This window comes from Perna viridis, chromosome 11 (assembly GCF_037379345.1).
Source record: "Perna viridis isolate PV_CMFRI_1.1 ecotype Kerala chromosome 11, ASM3737934v1, whole genome shotgun sequence".
Lineage (NCBI taxonomy): Eukaryota > Metazoa > Mollusca > Bivalvia > Mytilida > Mytilidae > Perna > Perna viridis.
In genome coordinates, this window is record NC_142455.1 from 30312057 (window position 1) to 30338347 (window position 26291).

General features: G+C 32.4%; 1 protein-coding gene across 5 annotated transcripts in view; it reads left to right on the forward strand.

Moving 5' to 3' along the window:
• The first annotated feature begins 8048 nt into the window (after positions 1 to 8048).
• The window catches only part of LOC148603684 (uncharacterized), a 30091-nt gene continuing 11848 nt past the window's right edge, over positions 8049 to 26291 (forward strand). The window contains exons 1-6 of one of the 5 annotated variants that reach the window (XM_088552018.1): positions 8049 to 8085; positions 17430 to 17604; positions 22429 to 22624; positions 23476 to 23616; positions 24969 to 25130; positions 25826 to 25947. In XM_088552018.1, the coding sequence (XP_088408144.1) occupies positions 17500 to 17604; positions 22429 to 22624; positions 23476 to 23616; positions 24969 to 25130; positions 25826 to 25947 (726 nt within the window). In that variant the 5' untranslated portion in view covers positions 8049 to 8085; positions 17430 to 17499. Of the gene's footprint in view, positions 8086 to 8140; positions 8282 to 16899; positions 17186 to 17429; positions 17605 to 22428; positions 22625 to 23475; positions 23617 to 24968; positions 25131 to 25825; positions 25948 to 26291 lie in introns of those variants that run through there. The other 4 variants (XM_088552020.1, XM_088552021.1, XM_088552022.1 and 1 more) reach the window with 4 other exon arrangements.

Below are 26291 nucleotides of genomic sequence, written 5' to 3' on the forward strand. Positions count from 1 at the left end.
ATATAACGTTCCACGAGTTCATGATGACGACCATAAACATTCCGTGGTGATGACTTCAAACTTGTAGCAACATAACCCTATTCCAGAAGCCTAATTGTAAGAAGTCTAGCGCGGTACTAAAAGCATGCGTAATTTCGGCAAGCTCTGGCGAAAGGTATGAGCAGCTGTGGTATAAAAACTCCATACGGAGGTGCTGAAGGGATGTTGTGCAGAAAGGAAAGTTGACAATACGGATTGAAAAGTCATCGCGTTTGTCGTATAGTTTGATCAAATTATGAAATAATACAATAACTGAGTGATGTTAAAGTGATCGCAAACCCATACAACCGCCAAGGTACGAAATAACGGGTGTTAAGAAGCTATAAACAAAAGACTATGTCCCCACCGTATGTAAAATCAATCCCAATGTTTCCAATGCGGGTTTGAGAACAACGGTACGTCATAAGTCATAAAATAATGACACAACCCAGTAGTTCTTGTTATTAAATTAAAGTTTTAAATGTATTTTTATTAACTATTCATTAACCAGGCTAAATTAGCATGCCATTTACATGCATATGACATTTAATATGTTTTGTCGTAGAAAAGTAAGAAAGATTCATGCTGAAATAAAACTTGGATTTCAACTGTTATCCAAGTTCAATTTAAAAGGAAATATCTAATATAGCTTTCAAAGATAATTGAAAAAAAAGACACTTAAGAATAAATGAGATGGTTTGGTATGATCGGCTTGTAAATGGTATATAAGTAGATGCGTTTCGATGTTTAATGTTCTATGTGCAAAAGGTGCATCGGTCTACGGTCTGCTTGTTCATGTAAATTCTGCTTATTTGCTGAAACTTTATTTGTAAACTGTTAACGTAAACTCTCTAGACTCCTGAGCAACCTAGCTGAAATCAAACTTGATTACTTGATAGAGGGTCTAAATGAGTGGGTACAAATTGAACAAGATATAATGGAAAATATAGAGAGTCCAACTAGGATCATCATGAGGGTGAAAAGGAAAAGGAAAGTAACATTACTGTCGAAGAATAATACACGTTTATGTTGAGAATTGATAGCAGATACCATAGTCTGATAGAGAAAAATGTAATCCAAATTGACGAGCTCAATAGATCTATGAATAATTATAAGTAACTAGTTTAAAATAGATGAAAATAAAAGTTGGGACAATTAATTCAACAGTCGAAAACCTAAAAAAAATAGAGTACAAATCCCAAGAGCTAAAAGCTAAAAATCAAATTAATAAGGTTGCACGATACAGATGGGATTGAGGTGCACTGTTTCGTATACAAGATTGACCCGATTTGATTTTGTAAATCTTAAAAATAAAAGGTGAAACTTAGTGGAAATATTGAGTTGGGTAGTGGAGCATTCATACATAAATAGATGCAATACTTTTGAAAGTAAGGAGGTTTAAAATGCATGGTTTAAGCTATCCGGAAAGGTTCAGATCCTCGCCAGACTGGGTTCTCTTCGCTGTACTCTTTACAGGAAAAAATTGTTGGGTTTGCTTGTTTAAGTGTCTAAATATAGCTTTATTTCCGAAAGTTGTCATAAAGTTATCTGACCTATCTATATAGTGGAACCTTTAAGTCAAACGCTTCCGTGTTCGACAGAGAGATACATAGTATTAGGGGTACTATTAGTGCTGATAGTAACGATTTACTAGGGATTAACAACGTTTACGACAACTTTAATGAAAAAGACGAGACAAATATCTGAGATGTTGAGCAAATGAAGTCCTATGTGGATAACGTTGTGTACAATTTTGATGATCTTGCAGATATAAGTTATAAGCGATGCCCAAGTAAAAAAACACATTCCTGGACTTGCAGTGTAGATCAATGGAATACAACCTTATCTTCACGTGTCATAGAGACATGTTGATGAGAACGTCGAATATACAAGATTGAGCTACGCACTAACTACCACATTGAACTTGGAAATGTCCATCGTTGTGGAAGTGGTTCTCCTCCTGGATTTGGACACACAGGTCGTTCGAGACCCTAGCTCACTTCTGGAAAAGCCTCAGGGTTATGTTGCTACAAGATTAAAATCATCACTACAGACGTTTTATGGTCGTCATCATGAACTCATTTGCTTTTGTTACCTTGTATGTATGATTTTAGTTACTTTATGTTCTTTGTTGTGTATGTCTGTTTTCCATGTCTAGTCTTTGTCCCTGGATTACATTCTTTTGATTACAGCTATAACCTTGGTTCCCTTGATTACTCTTGTATGTATTATTTTGGTTACTTTATGTTCTTTGTTGTGTATGTCTGTTTTCCATGTCTGGTCTTTGTCCCTGGATTACATTCTTTTGAATACCGCTAGAACTTGTTTCCCTTGATAACTCTTTCTATACAACAAGGATCTTGAGGCCGTTCCATCTAATGCTTATATATTAAAAGGCATTATAACGCCGATTTCCTGAAGTTATCGAGCGCGAGAGACGTATATCCTCTATCCAATAATGATCTAAAGCGAGAGTAATGAAGTCGAGTGGAATTGATTCGTGATGTTCTGTACTTAGATGGTGTGAAGTTCGGTGACAAACCGGAAGAGTGAATACTAGACCAAAAAAAAAACATTGAGGCGACGAAACACACTCCTGTCAATCGACCTAACGATGAGCGCAGATGAATATCATCCACACCCAACAAAAATTTCCAAAGTTAGGATACCCAAGGGGATCAACTTCGAAACCATTTTGGATCAGTGAACAAGTAAAACCAAATATATCGACGTTAAATTGTGGTGGGTATTAAATAGTTTTTAGATATGGTAAATGCTTCTGGTTTTATTTCTATTGTTGAGTCAAAAACAGATGATCTAGATGTCAAAATGATACCAGGGTATAAGTTTGTACTGAAAATCTCTAAGTAGAGATAAATCAAGAAATTTTTGGATTCTAAAATGAAAATGATAAATGTATTCAAGCAATGTATACAGAAAGTTAACTAGCATTATGGTTTAAAATATCTAAAACCCTGTTTGACACAAAGGGGATAAAATCACGGGTAATGTCTATATACCTCCTAGAAGTTCAGTGCATTAATCAGAATTCATCACTACATTCTTCTAAATGGAGACTTTAAGGTAGATCATACCTAATATCTTTAGTAGACTTTTCCTTTTTTCTCAGAGATGAAGTTAAATGAACATACTTTATAATTTTCATATAAAAATTAAACATAGATCACCGAACTTAATTCTGAGATAATTGAGCCTTATTTAAGTCAATATTTTATTACATTTTTATAATGATTCTGTAAAGAATTTTCTATATTTCGCAAACTTGTAAAATATATGGTAGACAAATTTACTTACTTTGAATAAAAAACACTTAACTGACATTCTTTCGTTTTTCAAATCGAAAATAGCAATCACCGAACTCTTTTTCTATTTAACGTAACTTTTACAGTTAAGTTGGCATTGTTGTTTGTAAAGTAATGGAAAGGATTGTGTTCAAAAATATTTGTAACCATTTTCATAAAAAAAACAAGTTAATTTATAATTATCAATCTGAGTTTATGCCAAAACATTCCACCGTTCACCATGCAGTTCTACTGCATTCTAAATTCTTTAGAGAAAAAAGATATTAACTGCTTTGTTTTCTGCGATTTTTCTAAAACTTCCGACAAAGTATGGCACAAGGATTAATGTATAAACTAAAATCTTATGGGTCTGAAATTGTTACAAAGCTATCTGTGTGATAGAAAACAAAAAGTCGTTCTTAATTCATCAACCTCATCAGAAAACAATCTCATATCAGGTGTGCCCCAAGGTTCAGTATTTGGACCTTTTCATTAACGATATAGCTGAAAATCTTACCTCTTTATGCAGACTTTTTGCAGATGGCACATCATTTAACTACTCAGATCGCGATAGTGCGCAAATAAGAACGGTCATTAGTCATGATTTAAATGAGTTAGAAATGGGCAAAAACTTGGCTCATGACTTTTAATGCAAAAAAAACGGAGATTATGTTAAAAATATTCTCAAATATCGAAATACCGATGTTTAATTTTTCTTTAAATGGAGTTGAAATTCCAATCAAAAATCATTATAAACACTTAGGTATGACATTTACTAGTGATGCAAAATGGTCCATGCATATTGAAAATATAATAGCTAACGCAAAAAAAACATCTTAACGTATTACCAAAATTAAAATTTCAACTGAATCGTAACAGTTTAGAAAAACTATATTTATTTTATATTCGACCATTATCAGAATATGCCCCTGAAGTATGGGCAACTGCAATGCTTCACTCACTGGAAAATTAGAGCAAATCCAAACGGAGACGGCAAGAATTGTAACTGTGTTACCGGTGTTTACAAAAATTGAAAACATATATAAAGAAGTAAAATGGAAGACACAAGAAGGACGCCGAAAATTACAAATGCTCTATAATATCGAACAAAAGCTTGCCCCTGGGTATTTGTATAATCTTGTTCCACCTAAGGTACACTCTATTTCCAACTATCTATTGCGAAACAGGGTGGACATTTTATTGCCGTATTGTAGATTGTCTGTTACAAGGGAATCCTTCCTTCCAGCTACTGTTAAGGAATGGAACAATCTCGACATTACAATAAGAAAGATTGATTCAGTATCTAAATTTAAGTCGGTTTAACTAAGAATAAGGATCGATCTATTGTACCAAAATATTTTTTCATACGGGCCTAGAAAGCTAAATATACTGACAGCCCAACTAAGATATTCTGCATCTTTTCTGAATTATGACCTGTACCGAGTAAATATCATCACAGATCCGCTATGCAGGTGTGATACTAACATGGAAGATGTTGACCACTACCTCTTTCATCGTCCTGTATATATAGTCCAAAGACAAACTTTGTTTAATAATTTAAGCTGGCTCTGTGATACTTATTCACTCAATGCAAACCTTTTACTATCTGGAAGCCCTGCATTAACATATGAAGAAGACATTTGTATTTTGCAGCAAGTTTTTTATTATATAAAAGGGTCAAAAAGATGTCTTGCTATACAATTTGTGAATCAAGCTGATATTGTTTTGTGTGTTTTTTGTTGTGTTATAGATCGTCACCATCACATCCTCTTTCCCCAACTATTTTTCCCTCCAGTTGACTTTTATTAACACTCATTACAATAATGTATAGTCCATATATTGTTAAAGCATGCTCTCTTATTTTATATGTATCCTGTATATGTATATTGTGTGTAGGAAAGGACTAAATAAGTATGATTTTCTTTTTGAGTAAATAAAATATGTTTAAACTAATTGTTGTTTTTGTTAATTTTATCGTAATTTATTTTTTCGAGCAGTGTTAAACACTTTGATTGATATTTTATTATAGGGTATTAAAAATGTTCAATTACTCCTTCTTTACAGATTGTTATTCTGTACCCGAGTATTACATAATATATATCAAAAATATAAGTTTTTGCCACGAAATGTATACATACATAAACATATAAAACAAGACAAAAAATTATGACAATATAATAACATATAACACATCTTAACACAAGCGTAATTCTTGGCTACAAAGTCCGCTAATGATCAAATGTTAACTCTGAAAAATTCGAGGAAAAATACCGGATGATGGAGAGGGGGATAAATTTTAAAATTGTGCAATCATTAATCACTCATAAAACTATTCAAACTGAAGAATGTGAACACATATTCTCAAAAAATATAGATCTAAACAAAAGCTAAACATAAGACAGTTAAATAAGTACCACCCAACTGGGAATTCAATTTAGGAATCAACAACCGATGACCCATTAAAAAGTAATCAAGGGAACCAAGGTTATGGCGGTAATCAAAAGAATGTAATCCAGGGACAAAGACCAGACATGGAAAACAGATATACACAAAAAAGAACACAAAGTAACTAAAATCATACATACCAAGTAACAAAAGCAATTGAGCAACTCGGACTCCAGTAAAAACTGGGAACATGGACCAGGGGCACCGATAGGGTAAGTGTCCTCTGCTTCTCTAGAAACACCCGCCGAGTTGCTCATAAAAAGCCAAGTCCGGGGTAGACAAACGAGGAAAGGAAAACTATGACCCGTTGAATAAATCAGTTTTCATGGTGCATGAGGATACATCATAACGATCCACGAGTTCATGATGACGACCATAAAATTTCTGTACTGATGACTTCAATCTTGTAGCAACATAACCCTGTTCCAGAAGCCTACTTGCTAGAGTTCTAGTGCGATACAAAAAATTGCGTAGTTTCGGCAACCTCTGGCATAACGTATGAGTTGTGATATGAACATTCCATACGCAGGTGCTGAAGGGATGTTGCCACCGATGAAAGGAAAGTTGACAATTTTGAATGAAAAGTCATCACTTTGTCGTAAAGTTTGATCAATAGTTTTCCCTTACCATCGATTTTTAAGTGTAGGTCAAGATATGAGGCTGACTTCACACTGTCTGTAGTATCCTTATCTCAAGTTCTTTGGGGTAGATCTGATGTATCAAATCCCCGAAATTGGGATTGTTTAAAGATAATACGTCATCTATATAGCAGAAACTGAGATTGAAGGATCTAGCCAAACGATATTCTTTCTTTCGGATCAGATCAGCCATAAAGTCAGCCTCATAAGAGTGAAGGAATAGGTCAGCAAGTAAAGGAGCATAATTTATTCCCATTGGAATGCCGACCGTTTGTTGTAAAACACGTCCACAACACTGGACAAATATGTTGTCGATTAAAAATTCCAGCATTTTGTACCACATCTTAACATCTTCTTCTGTATATTTGGAAGATGATTTGGAATTATTTCTTACAAAGTATGAGGAATCTCTACCAAGAACTATATATTTGCATCTACATTGTAGGTGTACCATCTATTTTGGAAAAACAACGATGTATAATGTTTTTAAGTCGGGATTTTAACTGAGTATGGGGAATAAAAGTATACATTGTTGAAAAATCATAGGTTTTAATGCTATTATATTCAGATAATAGTCCTGAACTGATTGTCTCCAAAAGATCTTTCGATTTTTTTCAGGATCCACATTGAATACCACTACGGGAGTAACAAGTGTTGTGGAAGGACTGCAGACACTCTTTGACAGTTGTAAGTATAAAAGTTTAAAGTTTTGAAAGAGGTTTGGTGGTACATTTTGCAGATCCGGCTATGAAACGTTGTTTGTATGGATTCTTGTGGAGTTTATCTAATTTTATCTCATTATTCGTCTTCAACAATTAGTAATTTTGAGACTCAAAATAGTACAATCAGGCACGTTCTACCTACTTTTTCTTTACTAACATGTCTATACCCTTTTCTATCATTAAGTTACGTGCGATAAGGCGAATTTTAACAATTGGTGCCAGATCTGTTGAAAGTTTAATGGTATCAACAGAAGGTGGTCTATATCCATCAAGATCATATTTATTTTGGCGCTTTGACATTGAATGCATTGATCTATATGTCATCCTTTCATTTGTCCTTCATTCTCTGAAAAATAACTGATTTGACACATTATCCATGACCATGGGGGAAACTATAGATGGGTGGATTGCATACTACATTGACCAGGACTCGAACATGGTGCACCATAGGGATGGAGTTTCATAATGTACATCCGTAAGATTAAATCATGTGACCCCGTATTGCATGTGTTGACTTAAAAAAAAACAACATTTTATTATGTTTACAGCAATGATGCAAATCAATTACCATAATTCTATTTCCCCAAAAATCAATTTGAATCTGCTTACTAATGTGCGAAATGTCACACATGCATTGGACTATATTTTTAGAAAGTTCATTTTAGCTAGGGGCACCTGCAGGTTCCTCGGTTATACGTATACAGTGTGTTTGTTGTTTGGTTCAATTAATCAACCGAAGCTTTGATTGTCAAATATCAAATTATTTTGAATATTGATAATTGAACAAGAACAACAATTATTTCAGACATATAATAAAATATAAAGATTTACATGGTAATTAGATTTCGCATCCGCTGTGAATCCTATAATCTAGGGCCTCGCAACTACATTTGGAAACTGTTACATTTTTGTAAACAATATCCCTCCGCCATTTCTAGAACTATTTTTGTCGTGGGTCAGGTAGGTTGGGACATCTAATCTAATATTTATTTATGTTGATCAAAATTAGCATAATTTATTATGTAGTCCATGTGCTTTTATATATAAATATATATACCGATTTAGCTCTCTTTCTGTTAAAACATGTAAATTAAGTGTTGATAGTTGCTCGTAATTTTCGTTTGCATTCCTAACTTGGTTGCTGATGAGGATTTCGGTAAGTGATACAGACGTTCTTATTTTTATTATTAAGCTGCATATATTATATCGTATTTATTATGATATTTTTATTATCATAATTTATAATATAAATGCGCGAAAATTATTCTATACTACGATAAACAACGATTAATTTACAACCAAAATGAAACCCTTTGTTTACTGGAATCTTGTATTGATTTTTCATAATGCTGTTTTCATCAGTTGGCTTCAGAAGCTGGTGTGATAATTAATGAGATAAGAATACAAAATGGATGCTCTTGAATATGTATCAGTTGTCATGGATATTTTAGTAAACAGTGATTATTTTAAGTTTATCACACACATAATATGTCTTCTTATTTGAGTAAATGCTACATTTATCCATAACATTTTCAGCTTCCGTACACCAGTTCATTTAAGTTTTAACTCTAGTATGTAATTATTTTAAGTACATTTGCATATAAAATTAAAAATTATGTGGCACTTGATAGGAACTGCTTCCCTATTATTGTGTTTTTTTTATATTTATATTATCATATCTTTTGAGCAATTTGATGTTTCCCTATACATAAATTTGCACTTTCCTTCAGAGATATTTTTTACTTACCATGTAGAATACACTATTGGAAGGGAAGATAACTTTGGTTAGATCAATAATTTAAAAAATTAAAGCACTACAAATTAAACTTGTTGTATACATGTACAAGTTTAACTTAGTGGTACAATGTGCATCAGGTCACAGGTTGCTGCTACTATTATGTATTTTAATTCCTTTTTTGGATTATTTAAACAAGCAAATTAAATTACAATGTAGATGTATGAAAGTGTTACATCCCATCAACTCGTATATATTTGTTTGATTTTTATATGGAACCGTATTTAACATGTTATATAAGTGAAGTAAAAATGCTCTACTTGTGACCTAGACTAGATCAAACTTTTTAAAGGATAATTCTTTTTGCCTTGAAAAATACATGTACAATGTATAACTGAAATAAACATATAATATTTGCCTTAACAAATATATTTGTACATGCATATGCGTAAAAATATTCTCTTAAATCAGTCTTTGCCATATAAATTTCTGACAATCAGTTGCTTAGCCCAAGTTCATATGAACTTCTGTAGTAATCATTGGAATTTAAGCCAAACTTCTGCAAGTCCACTAGCATTTTCACCAGCCATGGCTGTCAGGCTGATGGTCAATTTTGAAGACTGCTCTTTTCCATCATCTAGCCCTTCAAAGTTAAGGATGTGTAGCAAGGTTATGCTTTGTAAATGTACATGGACAATGTATTCTCAAAGAAGCCCTGGAGGATCATTTATAAGATGGAAAATCATTTTGCTCATTTATACAAAATAATTACATGTAATATACATGTACACTGTATAACTTAAAAAGAGTTATCTTTCTTCTTTGAATTCTTTTTTCTTGGTATAGCAAAGTTTTTTGGAAGGTGACCTGTGTCAGATTGATGAAAATCAACCATTTATACATGTACATATGGTATATGAACTCATCTTCCATTATTCATTTTTACCTGTGTCGTTAAAAGATGTAAATACAGACTTAGCATGTGTAGTAGCCACTTTACTCCATCCCAGTTTTAGACTGTTCCCTCCATCAGGTTTAGTTGATAAGGGGGTATCCACATATACTTAGTGTAATCTGTAATTCGAAAAGTACATTTGACATATTTAATCAGTATTGTTCAGACTTTGCGCAGTGTTTACCTACACATTTAAGATGTGCACCTCTCATTATGCAGAAATGTGATTAATTTTTCCTTCATTTTTAGCACGTTGACATTTTTGTCGATTTATGCTGTGGGTGGTACATACAATGTAGAACTGTCATTGTGTAATATGTGATTCAAAGAGAATGATACAAATATTATTCAAATGTTGCACTGTATTTGAATACATGTGTACATGTACAAATTTTTTGTAGGTAAATTGTATTTCAGAACTTACAATTCATACTTGTACCTATATTACCCTGAGAAGGATGTTAAAGTGTACATTGTACATGTACAATGGATGTACTGTATATTGTAACGTCATTGACTATGAGTAACAAAAACTTACTTGGAATTTGTATACAAGTATTACATATAAACAGTTGTGGGAAATGATGATTGTCTTCCCGGACTTTAGATGCATTTAGACTGTTGCCTATTAAATTTACATTTTATGCATGGTTTCTTGGTTGAAATACATGAACTTGTAGCTATACATGTATATACAAATGTTCATGTAGGCATCTGTATTGGAAATCTTTTATTGGTTACTCTTATGAGAGGAAATGGTTGTACGTGTATCTTCAATCATTAGATGCTGGGATACACTCATCATGAAGACAAATCTTTGTTAAGTACATGTATCTTCAATCATGAAAGAATTCAAAGATGGGAGAAAGGGAATTTTTAGAACCTACTGATACATGTATGTACAAAGAGTTTTAAAACACAGACCTGCACAGGGCGAAATAGAAAGAAACTTTGAGTTGTTTCTTTGATCGGGCCTATAGAAAAGTAAAATGGGTCAAAATTATTTTTAGGGTTATTTTGTACAATGTACATGAAGGTGAAAAATGATCTTTTTTTACAGGTTCTACTTTACATGTATATCTGGAAAACTGCAAAAGTTTTTGGTTTTTTTTTTCAATTTTTATTCAAAGGACATACATGTATGTGTATATACAGGTATGCTTCTATTCAAACCTCTACAATAACTCACATAATCATATTAAACTTCATGGTTGTGTGAGCTCCCTTTGGATCTTTATAAATTTCTTTTTTTTTCTTGAGTGATGACATAATTCATGCAAATTTGTTTTTTTTTTCTGTATTGGGCCTGTAAGTCATGAACAATGAACATTAGCAACAATCTCCTTAAAACTTTGCTGAGTTGTTAATTTACTTTTATTTAGGTTTTTGTGTTGACCGTGTCATTGTCATCTGTATACACATGTATTTTCTCTTTGTATACAATTTTATAACATGGTTCCAAACTACAAAAGAGTTATTGCTATTGAAACTGGAATTAGGGGACAAAAAAAAACAAGTATTTCATAGAATTTAATCATATTACTCCAGTAAATACATTATTGCTCCACAATATTCTATATTACAAAGGTCAGGCTAGGATTCATTTTCAGAGTTCAGACTTCAACTGTTTAGGAACAATAGGGACCAGAGACAAGCATTCTACTAATGTACAGACAATAACTTTACTATAAGTAATTGAATATTTTTACAATTGTAGCACATGGTGTTGTACCTGTACATATACATGTACGTGTAGCACATGGTGTTGTACCTGCACATATACATGTACATGTAGCACATGGTGTTGTACCTGTACATATACATGTACATGTACCACCAAAGGAAAGATTGGACTATTGTTGGAGACTATGACTAGAGCAAATAGGAAATAAGGGCAAGAAACCAGCATTTTCATAACATTCATAAAAAAAAAAAACTTGAACAGAAGTGAACTGATCTCTTTTAAATTGTACTACAAGGTGCCATACCTCAAAGGGAGACTGAAATTGATTTTGGGTTGTGACTTGAGCCAGTTCAGAATTAGGGGCCAGTAACAGATATTTTTCTGATTTCTTGATGATAATTTGAGCAAAAGGGTATAGATGATCTATTTGAAATTCTACCACAAAATGCATGTAACATGCCCCAAAGGACAAATGTAGCAAGGTTTTGCATATTTACCTCCTGGGTCTGCCAATATATTACAATATAAAAAGTTTTTTTATTATACAAAATATACATGTGCCTACCATAGACAAGGTCTGAGGGGTACCTGTACTTGTATATAGGAATCAACCATCTGTCCACATTTCTTGTAAGCGCAACTCTTCCTAAACTGCTTTAGGGATTTTGGTGCAATTTAATAGGAAGGTTAAGTATATAATGTAGATGTGCATGAAGGAATATAATTACTATCAGAGGACATCAAAATGAGATAATCCAAACTAAGGGTTTTACATGTTAAAACCTGTCCATCTGTCTGTCCGCAACTCCTCCTAAACCATTCAAGGGATTTTGATATATTTTTATAGGATGGTTGGATGTTTGTTTGTTGGGGTTTAACGCCCAAGCAGTAATATTTCAGCTATATTCAGGCGATGAACATGAAGTGGATGATAAAATGAACATGAAATGATAAAATGAAAATGGGATAGGACACAAGGACAATGGGGTCGACAAATTTTGATTGCCACAAGAAAAAGGGAGGGATGGGTAGGGTCAGGCAATTTAGCCACCTGTGGCAGAGCACAAAGGTTCCTACTCCTATCAAATACCACAGCAGGGTTTTTTAACATGCGAGGAACGTGACATCTTTTCCAACACGGTGCACCACTATGGTTTGCGGTCAGGTTTTCTGTATTATAGCCTGACAACCCCATTATGTAACACACCAGGGGTACCCATTCCACCACCTGGGGTAAATATACCAATTGCTCTGTGGGCAGAGCACCTATCCCCCGGCTAGGTTTCTGAGCACTATTTAGTTGCCTTTTACGACAAGCTTAGTGCTGCTGCAGGCCTATTCTTTTGACACCTGGACCTGTACAGGATTGATGGTTGGATGTCATATGTAAAATGTAGGTGTGCATGAAGGAATAAACATGAAGTTACTGTGGGAGGACTCCAAAGGGTAATAATCCAATTTAAAAATTAAAACCTAAGTGCAACTCCTCTTCGACTGCTCAATGGATTTTAATGAACTTTTATAGCAAGGTTGGGTATCTAATGTAGATGTGCATGAAGGAATACTGTCAGAAGACTCGAAAGGGAGAAAATCCAAGCTGAGGGTTTTACATATAAGTCCATTTGAAGAGGGTATTCTCCTCATGAGCTTGCTCACAGTATTACTAGTTTTATTACAATATTAATCAATTTGAAAGTTAAGAGTTGATACTAATGTACATGTATATGTTATAATATGTAGTATATATGTAACACATGTAACTGTAGAAACAGCCTGTTAATCTTTCTAACACTTAAACCATACTACAACCAATGGAAGTTGATGCAGTGCAAAATAACTACATTCACCTATCTTGTTACTATGCATTATTATCATCCTTAATATTTACATGTATAGAACTAGACTATTACATCATTATATTATTGTTATAGTCTAGGTCATATCATTTCATCTATACATTTCCTCACATTATCCTATTTACCCATATACAATAAATTCAATTTGTTCTGGTATTATGACGTTTCCGTGGATATAATTAATGAAAAAAATCTAATTTTCTAGTGGAAAATCAACATAATGGCAGTAGCAGAGTGTTCTGATGGTTTTTATAATGTATTATTGGGTAAAATCAATGGAAATCAATCCTGCTATTAGAATTCTGTATGCATCTCATTAATGCTAATGTTGATAGATCCACTACACAATAGGGGAGATAATTATATTGATGAAATCAATACTGAACATTCCCCCAGGAATATTAAGTTGAGTAAACATCATTGGGAAGTCAGATCAATAGTTTGGACTCAGAATATTTCATTGAGATTGCAGAAGTACATTTGTATGTTATGGCTTGTTCTCAGTTTTTATTTTTTGCAATGAACATTTATATACATTCTATATGTACATGTAGGTAAATTGCCTTGAAATCCAGTGTTGAAAATAATGAAACTGAGATTTAATTTAGCTCTTAGCTCCAGTTTTGTAAAAGATTTCTAAACACTCCGGTAAAAAATTCCCGATCTTCAATAGACCTTTTTGTGTTAAGAGCGGAATAGATGATGAGCATGCATAACATAAACTCCCATGAAGTAGAGCTGCATTAAATAGGAAAGGGTCTTTAGGGGGTCATGTAAGACCCTATTACTGTAGTCTTAAATTTCTTGTCTTTATGTACATTAAACCATTGGTAACATTTTATATCAGAGACCCTGATTTTGGTCCAATGTTTGTGTTCTTGTACTCAAGTTGGACTTTCAAGAATCATTTCAATTGTTTATACCTGATTATGATTATGATTTTTATGTTTCCCATTTTGTGCAGTACTAAAAATTAACTAGAAAATAATTCAGGAACCACAAAATGTACTTGTCTGCTGATTGATGCATCTAGATGTTTAATTGATTCTTACCTATCAAATTTGAGTTATTCCCCTTTACATAGTTGCAGTTACAAATATGTATGTAAATATAAACAACATTTACTTAAAAAATTCTTTTCATATAATACTAGGTCATGAAAAGATGAAATTATACAACTAAATGTATAGTACATCTTTTGAGGTACAATGCTTATATTCTGTTCAATGCACAGAGTAGCATATCTGCATGTAAATGTAGATGGGCATCAAATAAGTTACATGTAAGTATGGTTTTGTAGTAAAAATCAGTTTCCAAATGTGTATATCTCACTAAACCTCAAGACAATGACTGGAAAATGCATTTAAAAAGTCCTGGTTAGTTTACTTAAAAAGCAAACTGAAGAAAGGTCCTGCCTTCATGTATATGCAAGTTACTCAGAAAATAGAAAAAATTACACAAAAAATAATTTATAATAGAGAGATTGGTGTTTCTTTCCTTGTTACTCAGGAAAAGAAAAAAAAACCCTGTGTTTCTGCTATAACCATGATCTTAAAAACTAAGGTCTGTTGGTAGGTAGTAGTTAAAAACTAAGGTCAAGAGGTAGGTAGGCAAACTTTTTCTCTGACTGGTTTGTTTAAGACGCAATTAGACTTTAAAAGTGCTTGTCAAAAAAGTGTTTAGTGGGTGCTAAACAAAATGGGTCAGTTGCGTTTGTTTGTCACACCGGTAATTTTTTTGGCCCGTTTTTTTCCTTGCTGTTACTCAGTGAATTGATCACTTTAACTGATTGCATTTGATCATTGTCAACTCTCTTAAGGAGGTAGACCTAGGCTAAGGGACACAACTCTTACAAATCATTGGAACGTTTGTATTTACCATTTTACAACAATCTCGTGTAATCATCAAAGTTACTTGAACTGATTTCATTCTGTTTCAAAGGAAAGCTTAAAAGGCTTTGGTGAAATTGAATATGATACAAACATATCACTGATTTAAAGAGTTATGTCCCATACCCTAGGTCTACCTCCTTAAGTTGAGTTTTTACATTTTTGATTTGTTTATTTAAAAGCTGATGTTAATAATAGGATTATTAATGAAAAAGAGTGAATAACCAAAGTATGATCACTAGTGCCGAAGAATGCCTAGATTTTTTATAGTGTTCCGAACTTGTTCTGCACAGAAGTTGAATCTTCATGCATTTTTGACATGAGTGATCGTATTTTGGTTATTCACAATAACCAGTTGATTATCAATTTTATTGTATAGATTTCCTCTATTGTTCATTACTATTTTCAACATGAATTTTAAATTTTGTGAATTGCGGATTGATATTTGTACTGTGATGATTAGGCAGGAGAAAGTCTGAGAGTGAAATTACTGAATTTATTTCACAGTGTGAATTATCGAAAAATTTTACACTACGTACATTTGGTAAATCGCTGCTATCTATATAATAATATTCTGATATTTTAATTGATGTAATAGAACTATTAAAGTTCTGGAGTGAATTGTCAATGGTCCATTATTTTTCATGCTGATATTTAGACATTTACGGACTGTAGAAAATGTGCGGGAGGGACCATGTAGTGACATTACTGATAAATAGATCTGTACATGAAGAGCAGAATTAACAGGAAAAAAGCACGTGTACTTTGACTGAGATTAAAATTTTGATGCCATTTTAATGATTCTCAGAACTGAAAGAGACCCCTTTTGCATATACATATACTTTATACAGAATTATTATTTTGAGGGGACATTTTCAGGTAGAGTGTGATAAATGGCTCACAGTCTCTCTAATCCCTATCACTGCTTGTATTAAATCTGAAGTTAAATGTTTTCATCAAGTTTTAAAATTATTTCATCCTCTGTTGGGTCCACATTTTTGGCATATTATGACAAGCAGCAATGGGTTAAAGTACTTCGAGAAATGACTATTTTTTATGAGCTTTTTGACTTAGGTGATCATTACTTTAAATTTTCCTTACATTTATTTTACTTAAAACTTTTGTTTCTTCCTTTATCCATGAGAATTGGTATCCACAAGTTTCAGTACTTTCACAGTATATTGTAGCTATGAAAAGTTTAAGGAGTTGGTGCTTTTCATGTGGTGTTGTGTAAAATAGTAATTAAGTTCATATTTCCCAATGTCAAATTCAAAATATTCAGTTTTGGTCAGATCAGATGAGGAATTACAGTGTATTATTGCTCGCATACAAAGCGACTATTTCCTGCTCTGTACAAACTAATTTAGCAAAGTTAAATATTAAATTGACATTACTAATGCCCATAAGGTTGGCATAAACTTTATGTGCTGTTATTTAACTATGATTAGGTTTACATTATAACTACATATATCCACAGTGTATATGATGGGTACTTAAGATTTACCAAGAAACAGTCGTCATTGATTTGTTCTCTTATTGTATCCATGCCATGAATAAATTGCATTTATAATGAACAGAGTCTGGATTTCCAATATTTGGCTCATTTATGACTAATCCAAATACAGAATTACAAATTAATGCTTCCAAACTCAGAATAAAATAAGATTATTGATTTCGGAATTGATTTGCTTGGAATTCTCCTAAATCAGTCATGGACATGAATATCATTAGAGACTCACTCTATTTCGATATTGATTATTTCTAAAATAAAAAAAAAAACAGGCAGCATTAGTAATGCATTTTATGTCAATAATTCTGAAACGAAGTATAGCCACATTGAGTCGCGATTGGCTGATTCCTGGGTAATATTTTATCTGGATGTCTTGAGGATTGATTCGGGATTTCGTTCCGACCTTATTTGGATATGATGATGTTGGGCAGGTATTATAATGAGCACTTTTTACTACAATCAAATATTCACATTGTCAATGTTGGAATTAATAATTAGTCTTCATGGCAAGGTGCTTAGCATGATTTATTAATAATTAAAGAGTTTGCTTAATTCTCTTAAGAATACTTAAATTGATTCTAAAAAGCTTCAAAAATTGACTTTACCCCTTTTGGATCCTATTCTAACTATGTCTCTCGTTTTCTGCCAAGTTCTGGAATTTTACTGTTTTTTCAGAGGACGCATTGCGACAGGTTTGGAATATTAATCATAAACCATCAAAGTGGCGCCCGTAGGAATTGACCCAATGGAGATGGATGGGGACTCCAGCGATGAGGTGACTGCAGAAGCCCTCAATGGAGAAACGAAGCCAGATGCAGCCAAACTTGCACAGTCCGCCATTATCAAACAAGTAAGTAGTACATTCCTTTACTCAGCAGACGTCCATATTGAATTGTCTTCTGCTCAACAGGTGGAAAGTCTCGCATATGTTTAAGCAGGTGGAAATAATAATAATAAATGGAGATCTCATTAGCAAATCTATGCTAATTGTATGGAACATTTCAGATAAAAGTATACTTTCATGTGCTATCCTTCTTTTGATTCAGTTCATTGAATCTTCTTGTCTCCAATATCCAATATGGCAGATATTTTAAATGATCATCCTTGGTGGTTGTGCATTTCTGAGAAAAAAATCCATTTTGGAATATTAAATGTTTCGCTGATTAACTTTGGGTATATTATCTAAATAAAGGGTGGATATATTATTAATATAGTATGGGTATATTATGAAAGTTCAGGGCAGGCTGATTTTAATTAGGAATTTCCTAGTTGTAAATACCATACATGTACAGTTTGTAATGAAAGGAAATATGTGTGTGTCTATCATTCTGGATGATTGGATTCATGAAAGGTAATTAGTGTGATTTATTAATCTATTGATTAACTAGTTACATGTACCGTGTAAAAAAGATTAGTATTTAAGTGTTTAAAACAAACAAAATGGCTGATTTTTTTTTTTTAATTGAAAATTGAAAATAATTCATTGACTAAGCCAGGCATAGCTGATTTTGTTTTCAATTTGTGTGCTGCCCATGGTGGAAAATCAATATAAATTTTAACTGATTACATAAAAACTACATTTTGATGAGAAATAATTATTAACAGTATTCTTGGCAAAAAACCATTTAATTGATCTGAATTTTCGATTTTTGATGAGACTTACACTTGGCAAATTAGCCACATTCTTCCAAAATATACTTTGCACATTGATTTAAATTAAAATCCCAACATTGTATAAAACATTGAATTATTCACTATTTTCTTTTAAAAGAAAGGGTTACCAGTACATGATGTCAGGGCAAGTGGAATAGTGTGAAAGTAATAGGATAATGAATTGAATAGAGTAAATGAACAAAATAAGGGTTTGCTGAACTTGTTCTGGGCATCCCCTAGTTCCATGCAGGAGTTGAATCTTTCAAATGTTCTTGACATACATGTACTTGATTGAAATTTTGTTATTCACAATAACTGATTGATTATCCTGTATATTATATAGAAGTTCTCCATAATTTATTGCTATTTTCAACATAAATTTAAAATTTTATTATCGATAGTTTAATTTTGGTGTCGTCTGAATATAGGTGAAATATTGTTGCTCGGGTGTTAAACCCCAACAATCAATCAATCATTTATTTTGGTGTTGTGACATTTGAAGTGAGAAAATTGGCAAATTTGTTTCACAATGGGAGTTACCAATTTTTTTGTTTTTTTTTAACCCCTGGAACATTCCATAAATCACTGCTGTTCATATAAGATTGTTTTACTGTATCTTTTTCTCATTTCCTTTGTGTGTTCACAGCTTTGTCTTGGGAGTTTTGTTTTAGGTGGAGATTATTATTAACAAATTCATTGTATTATATCTCCCAGGAAGCTTTTGATATTTCTAAATGCTGCCATAATTACATGTAGCTGATTCACCGATAATGGAAGCAGGTACCATACAAAAAATTTGCATTTGTCTGTCCCTCTCCAAGTGGTTTCCAGATGATAACTTGAAAAATGACGAATGAATCTTTTTGTTCAATACCATAGAATATAGGATAAGTTCCATGGTCAGCAAAATGCAAATACAGTTTTGGAGTTATATCATTTTAAACATTTTGCCATTCCCTTTTTTTCACAATTACATGGCAGGGTGTCAATTAATGTTCCATTGATGTCCTATTTTAATGTTAGTGATATCCATTGATTTTTTTTTTAAATAAAACAAAAATGCCAATATTATTGGTTCATTGATATTTAATACTAATTATAACTAAGCATAGAAATCAAACATTGTGTAAAGCAATTAAAATTTACTAGTATGACATTGAGTGTTTGTAATCTGGTGTTGTAGGATAAAAGAGAATAAATGCTTTGAAGTTATGGAAGTAAAAATTAACACAAATGGAAAACTTGTCACATGTTCTATTTTCTCAGCAATAAAATTATGTTCTTTTGTTATGTAAAATTATAACCAGAAAGATCACTGGTTGAAGTATTGATGTTGCATTGATTCAGTTATTCATTTATTTGATCAAAGTGAAATCTGCAGAGTTGTGTAAGGATTTTTGTTGTTGATGACAAGATTTCAGAGTACAATGTACAAATATGTTAGTTGGATCATTCTGAGTTATTACTGGACTATCATCTAATAATTGAAAGAGTACAAAAAATATACATCTCTAGAAAAATAGTTTTTTTTCCTCACAAGAAAAAAGTAAAGTAATACATGTATCAAGTCAAGTTTTTCATTTTTTCAAACAGAAAAAAGTAAATTTTGTAATTGTCCTTAAAAGAAGTAAATAAGATTGATTCCTTGAAGGCCGAAAAAGTAATGTGTTTCCAAGCACCCCTCTAAATTTTTGGAGGGTCGGTCAGTAGGTTTTCTTTATTTCTATTTTTATTTTTTTAACTTTAAATGAAATAAGTGTGACACCAAACTCAGAATACAATAAAAACCAAATCTGCAAAGATTCAACAAGTGATAGTCTTAGTCCATGGCTAAAAGCACAATCACGTGTGTTTACAATCAATCCTAAATATAAACAACCAGTATTTCTTAATCTTTGTTTCTCCATCTAGGATAGAAACAAACATTTTTGGCTTTATTTCTTCTCTTTTTTTTGTATGTAAGACAGTTGGCAGGCTTTTTAATTATTAGTTTTTATTCAAAATCGCAAATAAAAACTTTCGGATAAGGGATCTGAAGGAGGGTAGGTACGGTATCGGAAACTAACCATTTTTTAGGCTCAATTAATCAATATCCCTATAGACCTTTTTTGGTGGGCGTTTTCACCCTGTCCATTTTGATCAGTCATTTAAGTGCCCTCAACTTTTCAGTAAATTTACCCTAAATAGTATGTTTTTGTTTAAATGCTTATACATTCTTATTACATTACATCCTGTTGTAATCCCCCTTGGTAGTCCAGGGAAGACTATTTAGGGGTTTCCTGTAAAATAAATCATCTTCATTGACAGGGATAATGTTAATGCTTGTACCATGTACTTTCAGTTTTGCCTATAGTATGCTTCAGTGCTCTTTTTGGCCTGGATTACCCTGACTTAAAAATGCCCCTAAAAATACTTAAACAAACAAATGTTGTGTTAACTTGGCCTAATCAGACAAAATACAGTTACTATTAGTCTTAAGGAAATACTAGTTTTGAGATGCAGATTTGGTATTGTGGAATCAATAAGCATGAAATAAGAGATCAATACTATTTTAATAATATTTTCATGTATATGCCTTTTGATTTATATAGAGCATCTCTGGAATCATTTCTCAATGCTTTGATCATGGGTATTGTAAAATGCAAATAAGATATGAAGATATAATGTTTTTCAAAGTAGACTCTTTGAAAATAGATTATCAATTATCTCTTCAGCTAATAATTGTGGAGATGGAAATAGGTTTTTTATTTTCCCTTCATCTTATAATCGATCAGTGGTTTAAGAATGTTTAACTGGGAATTGAAAACCTACAATAGAAGATACGATCTCTCAGTAGATGACTTCTGACAATAAAATCTTGATTGGTTTAACTATTTTTGGTCTTTGTTATTGGAAAATATCAACATTCTAAGGTTTAACACTGTGCGTTATTGGAGATTGAATTGATTTGTAATCAGGAAAATGCAGTATTCTCTGTCATGTGTAAAAATTGGAAAATTTATTTCAGGTTTTCTGGCATTTACATTTTGATCAATGATTCTGACATGAAATAAATTGTACCCTGAATTGACTTTTCATTTTTACACCAAGTTTGGGTTTATTTGTTCCCTGTGCAATGTCTTATTATTAGTTAAACCAGTTTTAATGAAACTTTATAGATGAACCATGAGGATCATGTACATTTAGATATTGAATATTCATGAAGCAAGATAATTATTGCCCTCATGTTAAGAAAAACAGATAATCCAACTAAGTGTAAGTTTTTATAAGAATCGTGCAAAATGAAAAAAAAAAAACAAGAAAGATGCATATCCAAAACTCACCAATCTGTTAATATAATTTCACTATTTGATCTCTGCATGAACTGGATTTGTTAAAAAAAAATTCCAAAAAATGTTGGAAAAACGATTTTTTTTTTACAGTTATCTGCCATTAAAATGTTTATTTTGAGCAGATTTTAATATTGAAACCTCAATTAACAAAATGATATGGAAAATCTTGTATTTTTTCCTTGATTATGTTGGTGCAAATAGTCAAAATACATGTTCAAAATAGTAGAATTTTTCCTACCATGTTTCATTCACTGCCTGATTCTTACAGAGACTTAAAATGAATTAAAGTACATTTGGCAAACTGGGGTTAATTTCTGTGAGCTCCCTCACAGATCCTGACTCTTCTACAATTTATTGAAATCATTTTCATGTCAAAATTACACAAACATTTTAGTGCGTAGTAGTACCTAAAACCATGATAAATAACCTAGGAAGTAAAACATACAAGTTGTTCATCATTTACAAATGTAGTTAATAATGAGATGCCTTGATATTTGTCAAATGCTCGTAAGAGAGGAGCAACAAAACTCATTAATATACATATTTTAAATAGAGGCAGTTTCCCTTTAGGGGTTTCTCACTTATAGAACTTCTAGTTTTTGGTATCTTTAGTGTCAGCTACAATGTATGCCCTGTTTTAACAAATCATGATTTAAGTACATTTGGTAAATGTTTTTGTTTTATTTTAGGATGTTATGCTCTCAGCAACCAGCACACAGTCACCACTGGCAACTGTCTCATCAGTGTTCACCATGCCAACCATCTCCATGCCAACAGTTTCTATGGCAACCAGCGCTTTGGGTGGGCTGACTGACCACCTGTTTATGTCACATCTTCCATCAGCAACAGATTCCCCATCTCATAGTGATGTCAAAAATGATAATGGTAAGTATCATTACCTAGGACTTTGTGGTGGGATGATTTTCTTCTGCTTTTCGGTGGATATCTTTTTTTTTTTTTTTTGATTTTACTGTAACAGTGCTTTATTTCACTATTTATTTACTTCTAATTTTTTTCAGTTTCCACTTATCTGTTATTCCTTATAAGATCATCTCTGTGGTAGGAGAAAGGTGGCAATACGACACAATTACATTTCACGACTGTCTTTTATTCAACGATTTAGATAATGATTTTCTTTTTAATTTGTCACTTGAAATTATCATATTGAGAACAACAAAACAAAAGAATATTACACAGGCAAAATTATTTCACATGATTTTCACAAGAATGTCACATGATTTTCACCTGAGTTGAGCAAATAAATTGACAGAGTTCACGTGAAGTTCAGGTGAATGGAGTCTTCATGTGAAATTCACACGAAATTCGTGTTTAGTAAATTTCACATGAAAATCATGTTAATTTCATGTGAATTTCACATGAATTTCACGTGAAAAATGTTTGCCTGTGTATACAACACACTTAATATTTAATCAAATAAAATCATTTAGAAGTGCTAGACCTTTACAGTTGATCTTTAACTCATAAATAGGTTCTGATTTGAAATTTATTTTTTTACATCCTTGATGGTGGTACACGGACTTCTTTATAATTGCATTGGTTCAAATACTCTGTTTAATTAAGACTAGGGATACTAGGTCACTGATTTTTGTTGATACTACATGTATCAGTTACATATCAAGCTAAAATCCCTTTATCTCTTGCGTATTCAGCGGTTAACATTTTTTCAATAATTTTAGTGTCTGTAAATACTTAAAATGTTTTTACTCTATTACTAGGTGCAATTACTTCACTGTCCAGTCCTTCACATTTGTTTGGCCAGCCTCAGGTGGCAGCTCCACAGTTTTTCCTCACAGGTCAGTCGGTTCAAGGACAAGGTCATGGGGCCATTCAGCAGCTGCTGATACCAGTATCTACTGGTAAGCAGGTTGTCATGGTTTCCTCTTCTTAGATGTTGTCATAGCAACAGTCCTAGACATATTTTTATTCTGTCCATCACTTTTTCATAAGTGCAACTTTATGGAAATTACTGCTCTGAATTGCAGAAAAATTCAGGGTTTGACACTAACTTTTGTTAGCCCACAGGATGATTTGATAGATAAATAAGTTGACCTCATAATTATTTTGCAATCTTGTCCTTATGATTAATAAAATTTTAAGAATTTATTTAGGTAGTCCAAATGACTTCCTTTTGAAATTTCAAGGTAGTTCTTTCTCAGATTGGGCACGCTCAGGACTACACAACCACTCTTTTCTTGAACTTTTTAAGTTTTAAAGACCTGATATGTAGTTGTACATATTCCAAGAAAATTTTTGTATGCACTGAATTTTGTGGCACTTATATCTGTTTGAAGGCTGACAGGGAGAGACATACATTTTTGAAGACAAAAAAACTTTAATATATTTCACAGAAGCTGATCATAGTAGATAGGCTTTTGTTTACATACTGTGTTCAAAAGATAATTAATTAGTTATAATCTGTAATCTATTGAGTCATATGTATATATTCACGTGAGGATTTATCCTCCAATTTAATATCCCCTCTTTATAAAAAGATATTTTGCTGAGCAATTGCTTTGACACCCTGGTTAAACTTTATATATGAAAGCAGTGGGTCAGTATTGATGAAAATACATAACTTCCAGAAGTTTTTTTTATACCCCTTTTCCAAAATTCTTGCGGAATTACACACTTACAAGATTTGGTGAACTGAACCACTGTCCTTTATAAACATGTAAATAGACTTCTGAAAAAATGGTTATATAAACAACCAGCTTTTTCGGGGCACAATAAGTCTACATTGTTGTCAGTATTTGGGTTTTTTTAAATATCTGAGTTACTGTGGATTGATTTGTAAGAAATTTTTGTTAAATGCGTCTTGTAACAAATGATAAGTTTTGATTGATTTTGAAGGTTGTGGCAATCATTATATACAAATACAGGGTCAAGACAGTATGTGTATTAAACTTTGTTTAACTTTAGACTACTTTATAATGAGTAATTTTCACAGGGTGCTCATGCTGGTATTTTATTGGTCTGTCTAAAAATCCCATAATAAATTTGCAAGATATTTACACATAGTGCACCATTTGTCATCCACAAATTTTTCGCGTGCTTTTTGCTTCAGAATGGCAAAAAAAAGCACTATTTGGTAGTTGCTAATTATGTCCAAAGGGGAAATAAACTCAATTTCTATTTATAGTCAATATAACATATCACAACTTATTTGCTGAGGGTGGATGATAGATATATACTTTACCTTTCTTTGCAGGCAATGGTCAGCAACAGTTTATAAGTATACCTGTCTCCTTGGCAACTGGTGGTAACCAACAGATACAATTGTTAACGACATCTAATGGTCAGATTTTAGCCACAAACTTAGCTAATATTCCTGGCTTAACTCAACCACTTAACCTCAATATCAATTCCAATAGTAAGTTACAATGTACAAAGTACCATTATAATAGAGGAAACTTGTTCTTTCATACCATTTTCTTCACTTTAAAGCAGAATTCCGCTTGTTCAAATCCAATTTATACCATTATGATTCTTTTTTTACTGAATATTTACTTTCAATTTTGCCAATTTCTGCCTTGTTTGTTGACCTAAAATCAGGTATGTTCTTTGCTAAGGAATCATGTCATTTTGGAGATCTTTGCATCAGAAGTTTTTATCTGTAACCGTTTTATTGGCAGTTTGTACAAATTTCATTCATCACCAAAGTAATAAAAGTTGAATTTGTCGGATTAGATTTTATCAGAATTTATCAGAATTTAATTTATTATGAAAGTTATGTAATTATTCTTTGTATTCAAGAAAAATCTGCTTTTTTCAAGAACAGTATGATTTATCAAATGTTCCCAGAAATTAAATTTCTTACTACATATCAGATTTAATTCATTGGTTTTCTCAGGAACTTCTCATCACAGCAGCTTGAAATTTGAACATATTCTTCCTGTAGGTATGCCATATGGTGTGATGCATTTCTGGAAAAATTGGAAAACAGTTTTCTGTTAACCGAGGACTTCGTTAATTTTCCTTATTTTGTGGTTAAAATGGGAGTATCACCATTGAGTCATCGTTCACAGATTTCTTGTTACTTGTTCTATAATATGTCATTGATTACAGGCAGCAGTCAGTCATCTAACTCATTACATAATCATCTTAGTGCTAGTGGTCTGGGATTAGCCAACCTTCCATCACTGCTGACGGCTAATGCTCAAAGTCAGATCCTTGCTCTTGGGCAACAGGTAATAATGCTCATAGTTTAATTATTTTTCTTAGGAAATAGAAGGGTTATATTAAGATAGATAGATAGTACCTGTGTTATTGTGCACTGCTTGAAGACAAGACACAATTCAATCTTCTCATATATTTAAAAGACAACTTTCAAATTAATTTACTTCAAAGGAAAAAGCAGAGCATTAATCGTAGCAATTCTTGTCCTTAGTATGCTTTTAATTTAGGCAATAAAAGGTTTAGACAATAATGAGAAAAGTGAGGTAATTACATGAACTGGTAACTTGCAAAATGTTGAAAAATTACAATGTAAGTTATCTGTTAGTATAGACAGCTTCTTGCAAGTTCCTGGATA